At 36.7% G+C, this 22,239-nt stretch overlaps 1 protein-coding gene across 1 annotated transcript in view; it reads right to left on the reverse strand.

The window, feature by feature from the left end:
* The window catches only part of ANKRD31 (ankyrin repeat domain 31), a 151,440-nt gene that overhangs the window by 94,320 nt on the left and 34,881 nt on the right, over window positions 1-22,239 (reverse strand). The window contains 4 exon segments of the mRNA XM_059173363.1: window positions 4,563-4,718; window positions 9,771-9,880; window positions 12,017-12,285; window positions 14,396-14,950. Of these exon segments, the coding sequence (XP_059029346.1) occupies window positions 4,563-4,718; window positions 9,771-9,880; window positions 12,017-12,285; window positions 14,396-14,950 (1,090 nt within the window).

Below are 22,239 nucleotides of genomic sequence, written 5' to 3' on the forward strand. Positions count from 1 at the left end.
GGAAAGAGGCCTGACGGAAATTTGTGGAATGTTGGTAATATTCTATCTTGATAGAGGTTTGGGTTACATAGGTGAATATATCTGTCAAAATTCATCAAACAGCACATTTAAGATCTGTATTTTACAGTATGAAAATTTTACTTTTCAAAAAGAATAAGACTATTGAACTCTAGCTCAACATTAATGTTGAGCTGTTCTGTGGTAAAATGCACTAACTTTCTTTGAAATCTGCCCCCTGATTCCTGGCACAGAGCTCCTAAACTCTAATAAACAGGGGTGCTAGGACAGATTTCTGTTCTAGTATTTGGTCTCTCACCCAAGCTTCTCATAGAGAACCCCCAAGACCTTTGCAATTTCGTAAGTGATAAAAGTATATGACACAGGGGTCCTAAATTCCTTGCTATTCCCTGGGTTACAGAAGTATCTTTTGTCTTAATGAGGCAACTTTTGTAGGGCTCCTGGATGGGGGCTGGTCATAAGAAGGACCAAGTCATGATCAGAAACTTGTAAGTTTCAGCTCCACATCCCCTTCTCCCCTGCCCTGCCCTCATGATGAAGCCTTCATAAAAATCCCCAAACTCTGGGGTTCAGAGAACTTTTCCAGGTTGGTCAACACATCTACATGCTGGGAAGGTAACATATTCCAATTCCCAAGGGATAGAAGCTCCTGTGCTCAGGACCCTCCCAGGCCTGATTCTGTATCTTCATCTGGGCATTCATCTGTATCCTTTGTCTTATCCTTTATTATATAATAAACTTATATGGTAAACGTGTTTCCCTAAGTTCTGTTAACTATTTTAGGAAAAGATCAAATTTAAGGAAAGGATCATGGGAACCTCCAGTTTGTAGCCAAGTTGAACAAAAATTGTGGGTAATCCAGGGACCTACTACTTGTGACTGGCATCTGAAGTGGGGGTGGCTGACTGATCCCTTAACCTGTGTATTCTGTACTAATTTGGGTTAGTGTCAGAAATGAACTAAATTGCAGGACACCCAGGTGGTGTTGGAGAATTGCTTGATGTGTCAAAAATCCCATACATCTGGTATCAGAAGTGTTATGAATGTAAGTAGAGGAGAAATACATGAGTATTTTCCTTGATAGTAAATACGCAATAAAAATAAGTACACAGAATCTAGGTACAGGGTTTCTGGAAGCTTAATGTGGAATTCTTTTAACTTTTCAGTATGTTTGAAATTTTCCATAATGTTACAAGAAATTTCAAATGAATTGAACTTCACATGTGAACTTTTGAAACATAACCACTTAAGGACAACCTGTTTTATTTTTTTATTCATTTGAGAGAGAGAGAGAGAGAGTGCACACGCAAGCGGGGAGAGCATCAGAGGGAGAAGCAGACTCTTTGCTGTGCTGAGAGCCCGATGTAGGGCTTGATCCCAGGGCCCGGAGATATGACCCGAGCTGAAGGCAGACGTCCAACCATCTGAGACACCCAGGAACCCCAGGAACTACCTATTTTTAAAAACAGAATATAAAAATTATCTCCTTCTAATAGTATTTGATAAAAAGTGTGAATTCATTTAGGTTTCAGGACCTGTAGAAATTTGTTTATCAATGTGTATACTAGTTAACCTGATTATCTGCCACCAGTCTAGCATGAAAAATGAAATATAAGAAATCCAAAAGTTATTAGCTTTGGAATGTAGATGATGAATTTCCTCCTAGGAAACTTCCTTTCCTTATTTAGGCTTTGCTTAAGCTAAAATAAAAATTAGTTTCCTAAAATGGAAAAAAACAGGGTGCCTGGGTGGCTCAGTTGTTAAGCGTCTGTCTGCCTTCTGCTCAGGTCATGATCCCAGGGTCCTGGGATCCAGCCCAGTGTCAGGCTCCCTGCTCTTCAGAAGGCCTGCTACTCCCTCTCCCACTCCCCCTGCTTGTGTTCCCTCTCTCACTGTGTCTCTCTCAGTCAAATAAATAAAACTTTAAAAAGAACAATTTTTTTCTTTTTGAAAATGTAACCATCTTAAAGGAAATCTCTCCAAAGCTTTGTAAGATAATAAATTTCCCAGAAAGAAAAAATAACAAATTTTAAATAAAGATCATAAAAGCAACATGGACGGGACTGAAAGAGATTATGCTGAGTGAAATAAGTCAAGCAGAGAGAGTCAATTATCATATGGTTCCACTTATCTGTGGAGCATAACAAATAGCATGGAGGACATGGAGAGTTAGAGAGGAGAAGGGAGTTGGGGGAAATTGGAAGCAGAGGTGAACCATGAGAGACTATGGACTCTGAAAAACGATCTGAGGGTTTTCAAGGAGCGGGGGGGGGTGGGAGGTCGGGGTACCAGGTGGTGGGTATTATAGAGGGCACAGATTGCATGGAGCACTGGGTGTGGTGCAAAAATAATGAATACTGTTATGCTGAAAATAAAAAATAAATTAAAAAATTAAAAAAAATCATAATATTCCTTATAGGCTATAACATAGCAATTGTTAACACCCACAGAGGTATAAGTGCATGCTTTTCTGTGTTATACAGTCCTCAACAATGTGGCCTCTCATTTTTATGTTTTTATCTGTCTCTTGCCTTGCTGTTAAGCTTCTTGCTATTATCAATATCTTGGACTGTGCCAGCCTTTCCTTTCAGTTCTAATGTGCCACAGGCTTAGGAGTCAGATAGAATTCTTTGTAAAATAATGCTCAAGGCATTGGTTTGAGAGGGTTTTAGCAAAGAAGCTTTATGAGATCTGTTTTTGGGTATTCAGTTTCTTCAGCCTACTTTCTGGTTTCACCCTTGTTTTTGATAGGTAAAGAACGATTGCATCATTTTGCTTTTTTTTTTTAATCAAAGACAAAGATATCATAAAATGTAAATGAGGATTTACAATGCAATTGTTACCTATGACAAGACCATCGGTCTGTTATTATAACATCTTATTAATTTCTCAAAAGGCACTTACCCTTTCTTGGACTGTATCACAGAATACAGCCAAACTTTTCTAGTATACATATCTTTCTGTTTTTATAATATCTGGCATATGGGGCATACTGTAAAAGCTGACTACAGTGAACTGGTATATTACATGAAGGTCATATATCTCTTACCAGTAGTTCCTGAACTTCACTGAGAATACAAATCATCTGAGGAAATATGTTAAAATGCGGATTTCAAGGTTTCAACCTACAGATTTCAAAGATTTTATTTATTTATTTGACAGACAGCATTAACCTACAGATTTTAATTGCGAGACTGTGTGTATGTATGTATGTGTGTGTGTGTGCATGTGTGTGTTTTGGAGGGTGAAATAAACATTTTAAACAAATTGCATCTTAAACAAACATTGCAGGTGACTCTGATGAAAATGGTTGTAGTCAAGTCTTTAAAAACAGTACCCTCTGCAATTTTATAAGATGGAATAGCCAGATATAAAGATAGGAGCTAAGATGCCAAGTGAGAAGGAAAAGTAGAGAACAGGAGAGTTCAAAAAGACAGGAAAGTATGTTAAGGATAAAGAATTCATTAAGGTCGCAGAAGTATCTGGGGCAGTGAGGAGAACGTGCAAAATAAATGGCTGAAGACAAGCAGAGAAGAGACACCAAGGAAGTTAACAATGGCACAGAAAAGGGCTAATGAAAAGAAATATGTTATGAGATTCTTGAGAAGTCCATAAAGTAAAGTTAGAGCTACTACTGAACTTAAGGAGCAGATAGAGACAAATAGCAAGTACCACACATTTTGTAAGGAAGCAAGTGCTCTGGTTAGCAAGTGACGTAGGTGGTTCACTTAGGTATGGGATTTAGAGTAACATCCTGTTAAAACTCTGATTATCATATAAATCCAGGCTTTGCTAAAGCAAGTGTAATCACCTGTTTGTCCATGGACTATCCTGTTCATCCCTGTGCATCATAAGACTTTTCACACTGCTTCATAAACTGAAAAAGTCTAGAAACACTAGTAAAATTATGGATACATAAAGGCACTACCCAGAGTACCCTAGTGTTGCTAAGTGCCTTGTACTTAAGTGTCCTTAAGGAATCTTTCTTGTCCAGGAGAATAAGACAATTGAAAAAGACAATACTAGAGATCCAGCCTTGCAGAAAGAATGTTCTGAGCTCCCTGTCCCACCCCTTCTACCTTGTACTCTGTTCTCTCCATATCCCTGGCCATTGGTCCTGGTGTACATCTACCATGTTATCTTGGTATCCCCCATAGCTCACCATACCATCAGCTTCTTTCAGCTTTTGAGCTCACTTCTCTTCCATTGAAAGTTGAGTCTCACAGTAACAATGCCCATGCAAAGCCAGCAAGTCAGCCACAGGAACAGCATCATTCTGTGGAAGGCCACTGCACCTGGCCCACCTGGTAGGCCTTGGCAGGCATAATCTTTGAAGGTGAAATACAATGTCCTTCTCCCTCCCTCCTCATCTTACCACTTTCCTGGGAGAAGATGGTGATGAACTACCTAAGCAGAAAAATCACCTGGAAGCTTTCTGTTTGAGACTTGCCTTACACCCACCCACATTGTCATACTTTCATAGGAGTGACTAAGCAGAAACTACAAACCACTCTCAAGATAATTGTGTGGTAACCCCAACTTACCAGCATAACTTGGCTGATTAACACTTCCTCCTTTCATTATATAATGACGAACAAGATCAATGTCATTATGCAGAGCAGCCTGATATAGTAAGTTCTCTCCAAAGATGTTTCTACGGTTAATGCTAGACAGAGATATTTCATTCCTCTTCATTTTTTCTGAAAGGAGGGGATAAACAAAAGAGAACAAAAAGTAATAATCCCTTTTTGAAAACCAGGAAGAATACAGGTAATAGAGTGAATCCAGTCAACATTCTGGAATTGTATTATAAGAGTACTTCATCCATAAACCCAACTATTATGTTATCTACATGCAAAAAGATAAAAGGAAAAATGTCATTAGTTTGAAAATACTTGCAGTATATTATAAATCATGTAAGCAGTTTATGTTTATTGAAACCCCATGAAAGTGCATACATGAGAAGACTAACAGATTACCTTCTTAAAAGTTCTGGTGAAAATGATTATTTAAATCTAGAATTAGATTGTCATTAAACCCAACAAGATACTATAGTGCCAAAATGTGATACAACACCATGAGGAGAAAATCTCAGACATACACAAGGAAGATACAGAAATTAAACACAATGAGGCCAGTAAAGGAAATGTTAAATTTCTTTCTTTGCTACAAATAGTTGTTCCAAAATTAAATAAAGATACATGATCTTGATCTATATAATAGTTTTATTTCCTAAGCCAGGTAATAGACAATTAAAATAGATTCCCAGGTTGTACATATCAGGTATTATTTCTTCACTGTCTCTCCTAAAATACTGATACTCAAAATCCTGTCAATTTTGATGGATACTAGTTCATTTGGTTTTCCTGAATTTTAGAATAACTCTGATGATAGCTTTTATAATTTTGATCTAGCTAATCTGTTCCATCCTAAAATCTCACAAAAGTAACTGAGTACAGCAGCACATTAAAAAAAAAGATTTTTATTTATTTATTTAACAGAGAGAGAGAGATCACAAGTAAGTGGAGAGGCAGGCAGAGAGAGAGGAGGAAGCAGGCTCTCCACTGAGCAGAGAGCCCAATGAGAGGCTCAATCCCAGGACCCCAGGATCATGACCTGAGCCAAAAGCAGAGGCTTAACCCAGTGAGCCACCCAGGCATCCCAGCAGCACACTTTTTAATGGATCACAATTTATCTGCTTTGTCTTTATTAGATTCCCTCCATTCAGTTCCACTGAAAAATAAACCAACTTCTGAACATTTGATCCTATCTTGTCCCACTCAAAACTACAAAGCATTCTGCTCCTACCAGATAAACTGTATTTACCAAAACAAAAGTAGTCTTTACTTCAAGATCTGTTTTTGCCAGTTGTACTTGCTAGTTATGTAATTTATTAAAAATAACAAATTAAGAATACAAAATTTTTCAATGAAAATGAAGATGGAGAAGACATTCACTTCCAATCACAACTTAATAATTGCCATAACTTGCCCTTCCATTGCAAACTAAAAAAACTAGACAAAATATATAGATTAAAAAAAAAAAACCCTATATTAAGACACTGGAAAACAGGCAATTCAGATCTATGACTCCTTCCAGAGAAGGGAAACAACAGACTGAGCTGTCTGGAGGTACTTTACAGAATATAGAACAAGCATAGCAAGGTGAAGCTTCTGAGCTGAGGAAATAAATTTAAGTTCAGGAGGCTAGGGTGATTAGATTTTGCACAGTAGGGTACCAGAGATGAGGGAATAGGGACTCCTTTATCACTTTCTAAATACTACAGTGCTCATACACAGGTTGAGGCTTCATGAGGCTGGGTAAGAACAACTACCCAAGAACTATAAAACAACAATCCTGAGAGATCACACCAGCGGGGAAACATGTACATTCCTGACAGCCGGAGAAGAGTGACCCTGGTAACATCGAGAGCATTAGTAGAGACGCTTAACAGGTCATGTCTTAGTAGAAGGGGCTAAACTAGCTGTAGAACCTACACCAAACCTGCCTAATAAGGTTTTTTAAAAAGTTTTGAAAGGATCAATCTGATCTTCAAGTAACTTGGGCAAAAACAAAATACAGTATTTTTAGAATATATAGAGACATTCAATAACATGTTGTTGCATATGGATATCTAATTATTCTTCTCCACAAAAAGCCTTGTGCCTTTGTCAAAACTCAGGATTTATTTCGGAACTCAGTACATTACATTACATTGATCTGTTTCCCTATCTTGATGGAAATGTCATGCTATTTTGATTACTATAGCCATATCATTTTTTTGGTTTTGTTTTGGGAGAGAAAGAGAATGTGCACATGTGAATGGGGAAAGGGAGAAGGGACAGGGGAAAAGGGAGAGAGAGAATCCCAAGCAGGCTCTACATCAAACACAGCCATCTCAACAACCCTGAGATCATGCATGACCTGAATTGAAATCAAGAGCCAGATGCATAACCAACTGAGCCACCCAGGAGTGTCCAGAATAAATCCCTTAAGTAGAATTGCCAATTCAAGAATTGTGACTTAAAAGTTTGAAGAATGTAAATAAACTGCCCAGTGAAAAGACTGAACAGGGACACTTGGGTGGCTCAGTCAGTTAAGTGTCTCAGTCTTAGTTTCAACTCAGGTCATGATCTCAGGGTCTGGAGATTGAGCTCTGCATCAGGCTTCGTGCTCAGTGCAGAGTCTGCTTGTCCCTCTCCTTCTAGTCTTCCCCCTATTTTCTCTATGTTGAATAAATTTAAAAAATCTTTAAAAAATAAGACTGAATAAACTTACAGTATTACCAAGAAAATAAGAGAATGCTTACTTTTTCCATATTATTACCACTAGGAATTCTCAAATGTTTAAACCTTTGACATTCTCTTAGTGAACACTGTACTTCCTAATTTACATTTTTTAAATCATAAATGAGATGCTAATCCTTTCAATTATTTTTTTTAAAGATTTTATTTATTTATTTATTTATTTGGGAGAGAGAGTGTGTGCATGCAAGCAGGGGGAGGGGCAGAGGGAGAAGGAATGAGTGGCAGAGAATCTCAAGCAGACTTGGAGGTGAGCAAGGAGCCTGATGCAGGGCTGGATCTCAACACCCTGAGATCATGACCTCAGGCAAAACCAAGAGTCAGATGCTTAACTGACTGAGCCAACTAGGTGTTTATATTATATATAAGTTATTTATATATATGTATATTTTTTTCCCCTGTGAACTGCTTGTTCGTGTTCCCGACTCATTTTTTGTTATATTTATTGTTTTCTAAGAGCTCTCTGCAAGTTAATGCAATTAACCCCTGCTATGTGTTATTAATATTTCTTCTGTGTTCAATGTTTGATTTTCTTTAGGGTATTTTCCATGCAATCTTTTTAAAAATATGTGTAGTCAATTTTATCATTCTTTTCTCTCCTGGCTTCTGGGTTTGTCACTCTTTAAGAAGGTATTTCCTCCTCAGAGATTACAAATATAATTCATTTATGTTTTCTTCTAGTATTTTTTTTTCAGTTAGTCTTTGGCCAAAATGGAATTAAATTTAGTATATGGAATGTTATAGATATCCATCCAAAATTTGTTTATGTTTTTACTATTTACTGCTTGGACCTTTTTTTTGCTACCAATTTGAGATGCCATCTTTATTATATACCTTCCCCCAAATTCACACTGTATCAGGCTTCTACATTTAAACTCAATTATGTTTCATCAATTTATTTGTCTATTCCTGTGCCTGTACCCAATTATTTTAATCTATATGGCTTTCTAATTGCTTTCATATTATGTACAGCAGGTTCTTGTCTCTCCAGTCTCCCTGTGCTTTTATTTTTCAGAATTTTCTAGGCTAGTCTTTCATGTTTAGTATCATTTTATAACATTCTCATAATTAATCTCCAGCTTTATAAAGCAAAACAAAACAAAACAATTAGCAAATAAACAAAAATCTGTTTTTGATTGAGCTCTCACACATTTATAGAGTAATTTCAATTAGGGAGATAAATTTCTTACATGAATATTTATGGTCAAGAGTAAGATTCTTCTTTCTATTTATTCAAGTCTCTCTCTTTTTTTTAAAGTCCCTCAGTGGAATCTTCAACTCTTTTCTTATAGGCAAGGCACATTTCTTATTAGGTGTAGAGCAGGTATTTTCTCTTCATTATAGTTATTTTAAATAGGACTTTCTCCTATATTTTTCTAACTGGGCAATACTTACACGTATGAAAGATATTTATGTCTTGTTTCAGTTCACTGAATTTTTAAAATATTTTATCTGGAAAAAACTTCAGACTTACAAAAAAGTTATAAAAAGAGAACAAAAGATTCACCCATTATTAGTATTCTTCTATCTGTTTATATCATTCTATCTCCCTTTTCATATAAATATATGCATGCACACAGACATAAATATAAATAATAACTTAAACACACCCTGCCCCTTTACTCACTAATACTTAAGTGTGTATTTTCCAAAAACAAGGACATTCTCTTAAATAACCAAATTATTATTAAATTTAGGAAATTTAACAATGGTATCTTATTATTTAACCTACAGTGCATATTTTAATTTTGCCAATTGTACCCTTATTGTATCTTTTCTTTTTAAGATTTTATTTATTTATTTGACACACAGAGATCGCAAGTAGGTGGAAGGGCAGGCAGAGAGAGAGAGAGAGAGAGAGAGAGGAGGAAGCAGGCTCCCCGCTGAGCAGAGAGCTCAATGTGGGGCTTGATCCCAGGACACTGAGATCATTACCTGAGCCGAAGGCAGAGGCTTTAACCCACTGGGTCACCCAGGTGCCCCCACCTTATTATATCCTAACCAGTCTTTCTACAGTCTTATGGTTTCTCATAGTTTCTTAGGTTATTCTTTGGGGTTTTATAGGAACAGAGAAATAACACCAAAGAGTAATAATAATTTTGCCTTATCTTTTCCTCTATTCCTCTTAGTATGATTTCTCAAAGCCTTATGCTACATTGGTCACACCACAAATAGATCACATATCTAAATTTGAAAAGGGTTCTGTAACTCTTCTCTCCAAATAGAAGTATAGAAAAAATACCAGCTAATAAGCCAGTAGTTCATGACCAAGTCCTAGTTAAACAATGAGCTGTGCAATGCTGGGAAAAATCTTCAACCTCTATGAACTTCCTCATCAGTAAAATGAGAAAGTCGAGATAGATAATCTCTAACTCCTTTTCAGTACCAGAATTCTATGTCTGTAAGTTACTTAATTAAAAAAAAATTAAGAAATCAAATATGCCTCACCACTTTTTCCAGCAAGTGTTTTGTTTCTCTGCATCTGTTCTCCACTTTTGAGTCTGGTTGAATGCATATTCCTCCCTTTACCTTTAATCATTAAAGCAGGATCCTGAATTCTTGAAAAAGAAATGTGTTTTTAAAATTACTATCATGCTCTCTACAACCATCCATAGAGAATCATATTAAATTTTTACCGAGTTTTTAAAACTGAAAGGTATTTTACTGAGTTGCTATCAAAGAGCATGGCACTTTAAAATATGGAGATGGCTCCTGAGTAAACTGCAGGTAATTCTGTGACAAGCCTGCCGATTTTGGTGGTTTCTAGCTTTTTCTTTGTGCCACCTTGGGGTTTCTTTCCTGTAGGAGCAGTCACCTTTACAAGTATTCGGAGTCTCTTGCCCCTCATACCCTAAACCGCCATGCCACTATCTATTCACCTTCTAGGGACAAAGTGATAGGCTCTTTCAAGAAAACGGGACTTGCCATGTGGGATTACACTGATCAAACACTGCAAAATACTGGAATAAAAACAGACACATAGCTGAATGGAATACTGTAGAGTCAGAAAATAAACTTATGTATAGATGGCTAATAAACTTACAATAAAGGAGCCAAAAATATACAATGAAGAAAGGACAATCTTTTTAATAAATGATGTTTGGGAAACTGGATAGCCACATGTAAAACAATGAGATTGGGCCTCAATCTTACATAACACACAAAAATCAATTCAAAATGAGTTAAAGACTTCATTGTAAGACCTGAAATCATAAAACTCATAGAAACAAAACACAGTGGGTAGGCACCTTGACATTGGTCTGGACAATCATATTTTGGCTTTGGCACCAGAAGCAAAGGCAACAAAAAAGCAAGAATGAAAAACCAGGGCTAATCAAACTAAAAAGTTTCTGCATGGAAAAGAACACCATCAATAAAATTAAAAGGCAGCCTACTGAATGGGAGAAAATATTTGCAAATCATATACCTGATAAGGGGTTAATATTCAAAATATATAAGGAACTCATAAAACTCAATAACAGATTAAGCAAACAATCCAATTCAAATATGGAAGAGGAACTAAAATGACATTTGCTCAAATGGCCAACAGGTACATGAAAAGGTGCTCAACATCACTAATCAGCAGGAAAATGCAAATAAAAACCACAGTAAGGTATCACCTCATACATGTTAAAATGGCTACATTAAAAAGACAGGAAAGAACAAGTGTTGCTGAGGATGTGAAGAAAAAAGAACCTCTGTGCATTGTAAACTGGTGAGGACACTATGGAAAACAGGATAAAAGATCCTCACAAAACCAAAAATAGAACTACCATATGAGACAGCATTTCTACTTCTGGATATTTAGACAAAGGAAATAAAATTACTATCTTGAAAAGATATCTGCACCTGTGTCCACTGCAGCTTTATTTATGATAGCCAAGACATGGAAACAACTTAAGTATCCATTGATGGATAAATGGATAAAGAAAAGTGGTGTATACACACACACACACACACACACTCACACACAGACACATATACATACATACACATACAATAGATTATTGTGTGTACATATACATACATACACATACACACATAATAGATTATTATTCAGCCATAAAAAAGGAAATCCTGCTATTTGTGACAATGTGGAAGGCTCTAAAGGGAATTATGCTAAGTGAAATAAGTCAGACAGAGAAACACAAAAACTATATGATCTTATATGTGGCATCTCAAACAAAACAACCTAAACTCATAGATACAGAGAACAGATTGATGGTGTCCAGAAGCAGAGAGGTGGGGAGTGAGTGAAATAAGTGAAAGTGATTAAAACGTACAAACTTCCACCTATAAGATAAGTCCTGGGGATAGAACATACATGGTAGTACTGTATTGCATAGCTGGAAGTCATGGAGGGAGTAAATCTTAGAAATTCTCATGACAAGAAAAGAAAATTCTGTAACTATGTGATGATGGATGCTAATCAAACTTAATTTAAAAAAGAAAGAATGGAAATTAGAATTAGGTTGAAATCCAACAAATCTCTCTTAACTTGTCTTCTTAAAAAAAAAAAGTAGAAGAGTTTTCTGGGTTAAAAAAATTAACTGTACAGTAAATAAGGCAACAACACTGAAAAACAAAGCTCTTCACTTAGGGGTAACTGTGCATTGACTCTAGTGTCACAAGCATAGAATTATCTATAAGGTTTGCAGCATATCTAAAGAGAAAGATGTAATTTGGGAGTATACCTGAAATTCTTAGTTGAAGAGATATTACTTATTTGATCCTCACTGACAATAATCTTTGGTAAAATCTTTTCTGGCATATTATACAAGTCATCTGTGTGCTTTGCATCTCTGCCTGCTTTTAGTCTGGACGATCTCCTTAACACACATGGAGTATCCTGGCCAGATTTATTTTCCACTGAATTTGAATTTCCTTTATTATGCATTGGATCACATGAGGTGACATTTTGATGAACCAAAGTTTGCAGCCCAAAGTTTGGATCTTCTAGAGTCTGTAATAAGATGCAAATACACAAAAAACTTTAACAATGTAAAAAATTTTAAATGAGAAGAAATTAAGTTTTATCTTGTTCTTTGATTATAAAAAAATGCCTCTTATAATATCAAAGTACAAAAATTCACAGACCACATAATGAAAATTTAATAATATAATAAAAGCCAAAGCGGATTTAAAAGTCTAAGATAAGAAGAGCATAAGTAAAAATTATTCCTATCAATATTCATCCTTAAAATTCAAGGGCAAAACTAAGGTTACTCTGGATGCTTTAACTTCATAGGAAACAGGCAGCAAAAAATGACATATAAAAAAAGTAAAAATGTCATACTAGACCAGAGCAATGTTCTACTCAGCCCAGTGGTTATTGTTTTACAGTAGGAAGTTCGTATTTTGTGGGACAAAATTGTATATAACCCCCATTATATTGACTTTAAAAGGTTACCAGTAAATCACGAATGACTCTAACTTTCCCTTAATAATCCATTATAGATTTAACTTTCATGAAGATACATGTATTTTTACACATATCATGTAAACCTTTCTAGAGCTCATTTATATATACAGTTTGCAAAGCTTTTTAGTGTACCAAATTCTGTATTTTTATTATGGTTGAATAAAAGGGTATTTAATTTGTTCTCAATCTCTTTTTTACTTTTAAAAGGGTTCCTTTTTTCGAATACTTGCTAAATTCATGCTCACTCTATTAATACCCATCAGTTATAATCTCTTACATTTTACTTATAGTACCTCTTTTCAGATTAGGATACTGGAATGTTTAATTTAATCTTCATGCCCTATCCCCATGATTATTAGTTTTTTTTTCTGGATTTTTAAAAAGTTTATTTTGTCTGTTTTGAGATGTTTTCTATGAGAATTTCATGCAGTATTATGCCAGGTATGTATTTTACAACATGAACTTAGTAACGTGTTATTCAAATTGTCCCAAGAATGTTCATAAAAGTAGTCTGGTTATAGCCAAAAGAAAAAAAAGAGAAGAAATAAAAAAATAAAATGACTATCATTAGTGAATTAGTTAAATAAATTATATTTATATAATATACGTATACCCACACACAAAATATCCACATGGTGGAATAGTATTCAGCAAGTAAAAAGATTTTAGTATGCTACATTCACAGACACAGATAACTAAGATGTATAATCAAATTTTAAAAAGCTGCAAAATGTCAACTATACTTTCATAAAAAATATTTTTAAAAGTTGCAAAGTATTATGTATAATATGGTCTTACTTATACAGAATAAACTTACATAGAATATGCATAGAAAAAATTAGAGACAGATAAGCCAAACTGTTAATAGTGATTAACTCTGAAATATGGAATTGTGAGGGACATTTTCAAAAATTGTATTATTATGTATATTGCTGTAATGTTTGATTTTTTTAAATAATGAGGGTGTATTACTATTATAGTCAGGGGAAAAAAATAAGACTCCTTTAAAAAGGAAAAAAAAACTGTCAACATAAAAAGAGACTTGGCTAGTGGTAGCCCACTGCAGGGTCTCCAGGCATAATACTGCAGGAATTCTAAACCTTAGGAACTTTGCTACCTGACAGTAGCCTCAGATGTAGATTGCAAAATTCTGCTGAAGCCAGGCATAACTTCTCCTTCTCCTGGAAGCCCAACCACATATACTCTATCCTCAACTAGAAATTAATGTGGGGTATCTCATCTCTACTCTACACTAGGTAGGCATAGCAATTCTGTGAGCTAACAGGAAAAAAATCTGGTAGATAATTATTTCCTTCCTATACACAAGCAATCTAATAATAAGTCTCAGGTCTTTGATGAGAAACTTAACTACTTCAACATTTAAATCCCTTGAAAACTCTACCCTGGAATCTCTAGAAAGATTAGCTTCAAACTGAAAAAGCATCTTTTGGGTGTTGAAATTTGGGAAGAAGATCTGAATTTAAGATAAAGTATATAGGCAATGAAGACTTGGCAAAAGTCACTAGAAAAGGCAAAATCAGAGACTCACAGTTGCAATTACATGCTGCAGTGAAAGATGCTTGTCCTGCAGCTCCCCTGACTTGGAATCTTGTTCAAAGGGTGGAGCAGAACGAAGAGACTCAAAATTCACCTCTGTTATTTGTGTACAATCTTCACTGGTCTGAGACATCTTGGGCTCCACTCCTGAATATTCATTTCCAGCACTGAGACTGCTGTCTCCCCCTTTTCTGTAACAGATGGATCCCACGTTGCCTTCTGATGATGTGTTTATGGCTGCTAACAACTCAGCTGGCAAGGCATCATCCTTTGTATTTTCTAGGAAATCTTTGGAACATGTCAAGGATACTGATATGGAACTTGGAGAGTTGCTCAATGAGATGTCCAACTCTTTAGGTTCAAAATCACTCATTACTTCAAACAGTCTTTCTTCCTGAGCCATTTCTGGTGATGTGAGTAACCTTTCTAAGGCAGACACAAATGTCTTAAGAGAACTTTCTTCATCCTTGGTTTCTTCAGAATTCATGGTCAATGTGGCTTCCTTTCCAGATTTAGAAAACTTACTTGGTCCTGCTAAGATCTCTGGCTCTACTAACAGCTTCTCCTTTACAACCACCACATCAGATACTTCAGCAGTAGTACCAGACAAAAAGCTAATTTCAGGAGCATTTCTGTCTGTGCTTAGTTCCTGCATATTCCAAATAGAAATTCCATCATTATAGCATATGCTAAAAATTAAAATTAAAACTTCATAGTTTTCTAGTTTATCATCTTGGTAAATTACCACTAAAGAGTTTTATCAATTTTCTTCCTCTTCCATAAAAAAAAATACTCTTTACTAATTTCCTGTACCAAATTACTAATGATTCTGAATACATGGCTAAACATTCACAGTGGACCAAGAGCAAAATTGGCTGGGTCATATTAGCGATTCCAATTATCTATTCAACTAAGTTTAAATTATTTGTGCAAAGAGAAGAGGCAGAGATGACATGAATAGTTAGATTAGTAGCTAATCTCAAAACGTCATTGCAGGTAATGACTGTAAAATTCTCTCTTGGGGTGCCTGTGTGGCTCAGTTAAGCATCTGACACTTGATCTCAGGTTCATAAGTTCAAGCCCCCTGCTGGACTCGACACTGGGCGCACAGCGAAAGGAAGGAAGGAAGGAAAAAAATTTAAAAATCACTACTGAATTTTATAAAAATCATTAATCAAGAATAAAATTGGTATAGTTTCACCTTCTTTTTGTTCCCCATCTCTGTATCACTATGTAACTGTGAAGTAAAAAGGCCAAAGGAAAGAAGATCAGAGGGGGAAAAGAAGAAAACTAAAGATACAACTCTATGTAAGCCTTAGCTATAAATCAATGGTTCTGCATTACAGTTAATTTAAACAGGTAACACAAAACTTACATTTATAAATGACTATGACTTTTCAAAGACATCATCTTAATAGGTTATATATACCTCTTCTTCTAATTTTTCCAATGCTCAAAATATTATTAGACTCTATTTTCTGAAACTGCTTTCAAAAACCATTTACAAGCCATTCAAAAGAGTCTCAATACTTTGAAGACATTGGACATTTTTTTTTTTTTACCATTAAAAACTGTTAATGTGCTGGGCACCTGGGTGCCTCAGGTTGTTAAGCGTCCAACTCTTGGTTTTCAGCTCAGGTTCTGATCTCATGGGTCCTAAGATCAAGCCCTGCACTGGGTCTGTGCTCAGTGGAATCTGCTTGGATATTCTCTCCCTCTGCCTTTTCTCCTACTTGTTCACACATGTGCATGCTCTCTCTTTCCAATAAATAAATAAAATCTTTTTTTAAAAAACCTGTTAATTTGCTTAACCTTAAATAACAGAGTGGGTTTCAATAATTTTTGGCAATTTCTAAACATCAAATCCATCTTCCATTGACACACCATTCTCAAAGAATGCACTGTAATCTGTAAGCTCTCTGGTATTCTGATTTAAGTAAGAGAAGGGAAAACCATTTTACTCTCCCCCTTCTTTCCACACCCGCCACCATTTATCTTCTTAAGCATACAGAGCTTAAGAAGACATATTTATTAGTAATGTAAAATATAATTTGTTCAGAAAGATAAAAGAAATCTAGGGAAAAAATCAAGAACCAAATTCTATCCATTCTTTATGTCATAGTCCTCCTATTTGTAGAACTTTCATCTACTAAATTCAAGGCCATATATGTAATAAAGTATATACTTTGGATTCTGCCTTAAAGGAACTTAATTTCTAAATGAAGACTGAATATATAAGTACGTAAGATATTAAATATGTATAAATAGTATCAGAAACACTGTATAAAGTCAAATGAATGGCATAAACAAAAGATCCCAGTGTGTTATGGTTTTCTGGTGGCCGGGGGGGTAGGGCGGGGGACAGACAGCAAGCAGTGGAGGGTTTTAACAATTGCTAGAAAAATGCCTGGTTAAACAAAGGTAACAAGGTTTCTTTACCACAAAACTTCTCAGAACATGTGCATTAAAATCTCTGAGGAAGGGCGCCTGGGTGGCTCAGTGGGTTAAGCCTCTACCTTCGGCTCAGGTCATGATCTCAGGGTCCTGGGATCCAGCCCCGAATCAGACTCTCTGCTCAGCAGGGAGCCTGCTTCCTCCTCTATCTCTGCCTGCCTCTCTGCCTACTTGTGATCTCTCTCTGCCAAATAAATAAAATCTTAAAAAAACAAAAACAAAAACAAAACAAAAAAAAACCTCTGAGGAAACTTTAAGATAGAGTAATCTCCAAACTTCTTTGTTCACAAAGACCCTTTTTCTCAGAAGATCTATTAATGTCATAGGATGCAAGTGATCGAGAAATACTGATATAGTCAGTGAATAATGAACATTAAAGAGGGAGCAATTAACCTTGGTCAAGATCACCAGAGTCATCTGAGATAGATCCACAAAGGAAAAAGGACTTGAACCAGAAATTAAAGATTTGTGAAGGAGTTGAAGAAGGGAAGATACATATTAAGTACCAAGTAGGTACCAGACACCATGAACTATCATTGCTCTCAGTTCTCACAATAATCCTGTGAAATAGGTATTTCAATTGGTATTTTACACATGAAAATGGACATACTTGCCCCTGAAACACACACTTTCTGGTTCCATATTTTATGTTCTTTCCCTTGCTTTTTGGCTCCTGACTTGAACAAAGGCATGGAAGTAGTAATGTATAAGGTATACCTGAGATAAAAGAAGGTACAGGTATAGGTATGGTAAGGTTGACTTGGGGAGATCCTGGACTGTTTTGAGTCTGTTGTGGGCAGAGTCAGTCTTAAATTCCTCTAATTCCCCACAGCACCAAGGAGAAAGCAAAACCAAAAAAAGCACTCAATATGTGGTTACTGAATAACATCTGGAGGATGGGAAAGCAGTATCTAGCAGGAAATAGTAAATGAACTGTGGTAACAGACAAACCAACAGAAGGCATTTTTGCTACATCATCTCCACGATTAGTTTGATAATAAATTACATACTTCTCTTCTAGATACACAATAAGAGACTAATAATACTGGATATGAAACACAGATCAAGGTACATTCTAAGGAAGATGGTAGAGTAGAAGGACTCTAAGCTCACCTTATCCCACAGATTCAACACTGGTATAAATAATTCAGAAAATGACCCAATGACTGGAAGAACAAACTCATAGCTAAATAAAGAGAAGAGGACACAATGAAGAGGATAGGAAGGCCAGAGATGCAGTGGGGAGCTAAAAAGACCTGCAGGACCCTCCCTGGGAGGGAGAAACTCCATGTGGAGAGAGACAGGAGACAAACACACTATCACACTGAGGGGAAGACTGCTGGGAAAGACAAATTCCCATAACATTTGGCTTTGAAAACCAAAGGGGTTAAATTTCACAAGTTCTTACAACCAGTCGGACTTAAAACCTAGAACTTTAAAAATCAGCGAGCTTGGCCAGGAGGGTGAGAGGAAACAGTCCTTGTTTAAAGAGAGCACAAAAAACAACCTACAGAGATATACCACAGAAGCAGCAGCTGGTAAAACACTTGTGGAGTAGGGAGGGAAATTTGTTTATTCATCTCAGAGCATGTGCTAGAGGTACAGGAATCCTTGGGAGACTTCTCTAGAAACAAAGGAGCTGGATGGCAGGTGCCATTTCACACCCTGTCCATGCCCCAGTCTAAATACATGGCCACGTGCAGGAACCAGTGGGATGCACTTCCTACCTAACTTGCTAGCAACATACCTCCTGCTCCTACAGATTTTGTGGATCCACCCCCTCCCAAAAGCTCTCTGCCAGAGCCCATCCAAAAAGGCACAAAAAGACTTCGAGTGCACGAGCAGCCCCAACAGGGGCCAGCACCACTCCAAAGTGACTCTTGCCCCAGGGAGAAGAAAAGACAAACCACATATACCAGTCTGAATGCAGCCCCGGCAGTGGGCTAGGAGCAGACTGCTGGTCTAACCGCAGGTACTGCCTACTAAGAAAAACCTCTAAGGGGACAACACAAGCAAAGTGCTATGCAGTTTGGTGATACTGTCTCTCTGGAAAATGTCTGGTCTGACTCAATTGTCCACCCCAGGGCGGCTCCAAACACTAACAATAGAGGGACCAAATAGTGCCCACAACAGATAAAGAGCACTGTTGCACACAACTGGACTGAAGAAAAAGGTGGCTCTGCCACAATAGCAAGGTGCACACAACACACACAGAAGACGCCCCTGACGGACCAGGTTCTGGAGAATGCTGCACTGCAGGACACTACAGGAACTCTTCTTCATAAAGCCACTGCTTTTAAGAGCAGGAGATGTAGCTGTTCTTCCTAACACAGAGAAACAGATGCAGAGAGCTGGACAAAATGAGGAGACACAAGAATGTGTCTCAAATGAAAGAAAAAGAAAAAAATCACAGAAAGAGAGCTAAATAAAACAGGTAAGTAATGTACCTGAGAGAGAATTTAAATAATGGTCATAAAGATACTCACAGAGAAATGAGTGGAAGACCTCAGTAAGACCCTTAACAGAGACAAAGAAAACATAAAGAAGACTCAATCAGAGATTAAGAACTTCACTGAAATTAAAAATACACTTAATGGAATAAACAGTAGACTACAGGAAGCAGAAGAATGGATCTGTGACCTGGAGGATAGAGTAATGGAAAGAATCAAGACACAAGGTGAGAGAAAAAAAATACAAAATGAAAACAGATTTAGGGGACTTGGCAACACTATCAAGCATAATAACACACTCATAGGAATTCTGGAAGGAGAAGAGCAAGAAATGGGGGCAGAAAATTTACTTGAACAAATAATAGCCGAAAGCTTCCTGAATCTAGAAAAGGAAACAGAAATCCAGATTCAGAAGGCACAGACATCTGCCAACAAAATCAACCCAAGGAGGTATACACCAAGACATATAAAGTAATTAAAATAGCAAAAAGTAGTGATAAAGAATTTTAAAAGCAGCAAGAGAAAACAGTTACAAACAAGGGAAACCCCTTAAGACTATCAGCTGATTTTTCAGCAGGCCAGAAGAAAGTGGCATGATATAGTCAAAGTGTGGAAAGAAAAAAAACCTACAGCCAAGAATACCCTATACAGCAAGGCTATCATTCAGAAAAGGAGAAGAGTTTTCCAGAAAAACAAAGGTTAAAGGATTTTTATCACCACTAAACCAGCCCTACAAGAAATGTTAAAGGGGACTCTCAGTGGAAACAAAAGACCATAAAGAGAAGGAAACAAAGTAGAGAGCACACACACAGTAAAAATAAGTGTATCTGTAAAAATCAGTCAAGGGACTCACAAAATAGAAAGATGTAAAGTATGACACCGTATACCTAAAATACGTGGGGAGAGGAATAAAGAATGGGTTCAAGCTTAAGCAACCATTAACTTAATACAGACTGCTATATAAAGAAGATATTATATACAAACATAATGGTAACCACAAATAAAAAACCAGTGATACATATATAAAAAATAAAGAGAAAGGAATCCAAGTATATCACTAAGGAAAGCCGATTAATGGCGAGAGAAGAGAGCAAGAGAAGGAACAAAGAACTATAAAAGCAACCATAAAACAATAACAAAATGGAAATAAATACATATCTATTGATAATTACTTTGAATGTAAACAGACTAAAACATTTATCAAAAAACAGAGGGTGTCGGGGCGCCTGGGTGGCTCAGTGGGTTAGGCCACTGCCTTCGGCTCAGGTCATGGTCTCAGGGTCCTGGGATCGAGTCCCGCATCGGGCTCTCTGCTCAGCAGGGAGCCTGCTTCCCTCTCTCTCTCTCTCTCTGCCTGCCTATCCATCTACTTGTGATTTCTCTCTGTCAAATAAATAAATAAAATCTTTAAAAAAAAAAAAAAAAAACAGAGGGTGTCAGAATGGATAAAAAAAAACTAGACCCATCTCTATCCTGCCTACAAGAGACTTGTTTCAGACCTAAAGACACATGCAGATTGAAAGTGTAGGGGAAAAAAAATGAAAAGAAAGTGAAGGAATGGAGAAGTACTTACCACACAAATGAATGTGAACAAAAGTCCAGGGTAACAATACTTACATTGGAAAAAATAGACTTCATTATTTTTACAAATAGAATTTCATTGTCCTTTTATTTGAACAGCTCATAAGAAAACACTTCTTCAATTTAAAATCAGTTAATTGGGATGCCTGGGTGGCTCAGTTGGTTAAAATCAGTTAATTAACATATAGTGTATTATCAATTTGAGAGGTAGAGTTCAGTGATTCAGCAGTTCCATATAACACCCAATGCTCATTACATCATGTGCCTTCCTTAATGCCCACTACCCAGTTACCTCATCCCCTGACCCACCTCCCCTCCAGCAACCGCTGGTTTGTTTCCTATGATTAAAAGTCTCTTATGGGGGCGCCTGAGTGGCCTCTGCCTTCGGCTCAGGACATTATCCCAGGGTCCTGGGATCAAGCCCTGCATCGGGCCCTCTGCTCAGCCGGGAGCCTGCTTCCCTTCCTCTCTCTCTGCCTGCTTCTCTGCCTGCTTGCGATCTCTGTCCAAAAAAAAAAAAAAGAAAAAAAAAAGTCTCTTATGGTTTGTCTCCCTCACTAGTTTTTTTTTTTTTTTTTTTTTTTTTTTTTTTTTTTTTTTAGATTTTATTTATTTATTTGACAGACAGAGATCACAAGTAGGCAGAGAGGCAGGCAGAGAGAGAGAGAAGGAAGCAGGCTCCCCGCTGAGCAGAGAGCCCGATGTGGGACTCGATCCCAGGACCCTGAGATCATGACCCGAGCCGAAGGCAGCGGCTTAACCCACTGAGCCACCCAGGCGCCCCTCCCTCACTAGTTTTATCTTGTTTTATTTTTCCCTCCTTTCCTCTAACCTCCTCTGTTTTGTTTCTTAAATTCTACATATAAGTGAAATAATACGATAATTGTCTTCCTCTGATTGACTTATTTCACCTAGCATAATACCCTCTAGTTCCATCCATTTCTTGCAAATATACAATAGAATATTACTCAGCCATCACATTTAGGTTCTTAATTTTCAGTTTATTTTTGTGTGTGGTTTAAGAAAGTAGTCCAGTTTCATTCTTCTGCAAGCAACTGTTCAGTCTTCCCAACACTATTTGTTGAAGAGACTATTTCCCTTTCATATTTTTGCCTTCTTTGTCAAAGATCAACTGACCACATAAACACAGATTTATTTCTGGGCTCTCTGTTCTATGTTTCTGTTTTTGTGCCAGTACCATACTGCTTTGATTACAACAGATTTACAGTATAACTTGAAATCTGGGGTGGTGCTATTTCCAGCTTTGTTTTCCTTTTCAAGATTTCTTTGGAGATTTGGGATCTTTTGTGGTTCCATACAAATTTTTGGATTGTTTTTTCTAGTTCTGTGGAAAATATGTTGGTAAAATATGTGGAAAATATGTTTTGATAAGGATCGCATTAAATATGTAGATTGCTTTGGGTAGTATGGACATTTTAACAGTATTTGTTCT

The sequence above is a fragment of the Mustela lutreola genome, chromosome 5 (assembly GCF_030435805.1).
Source record: "Mustela lutreola isolate mMusLut2 chromosome 5, mMusLut2.pri, whole genome shotgun sequence".
Lineage (NCBI taxonomy): Eukaryota > Metazoa > Chordata > Mammalia > Carnivora > Mustelidae > Mustela > Mustela lutreola.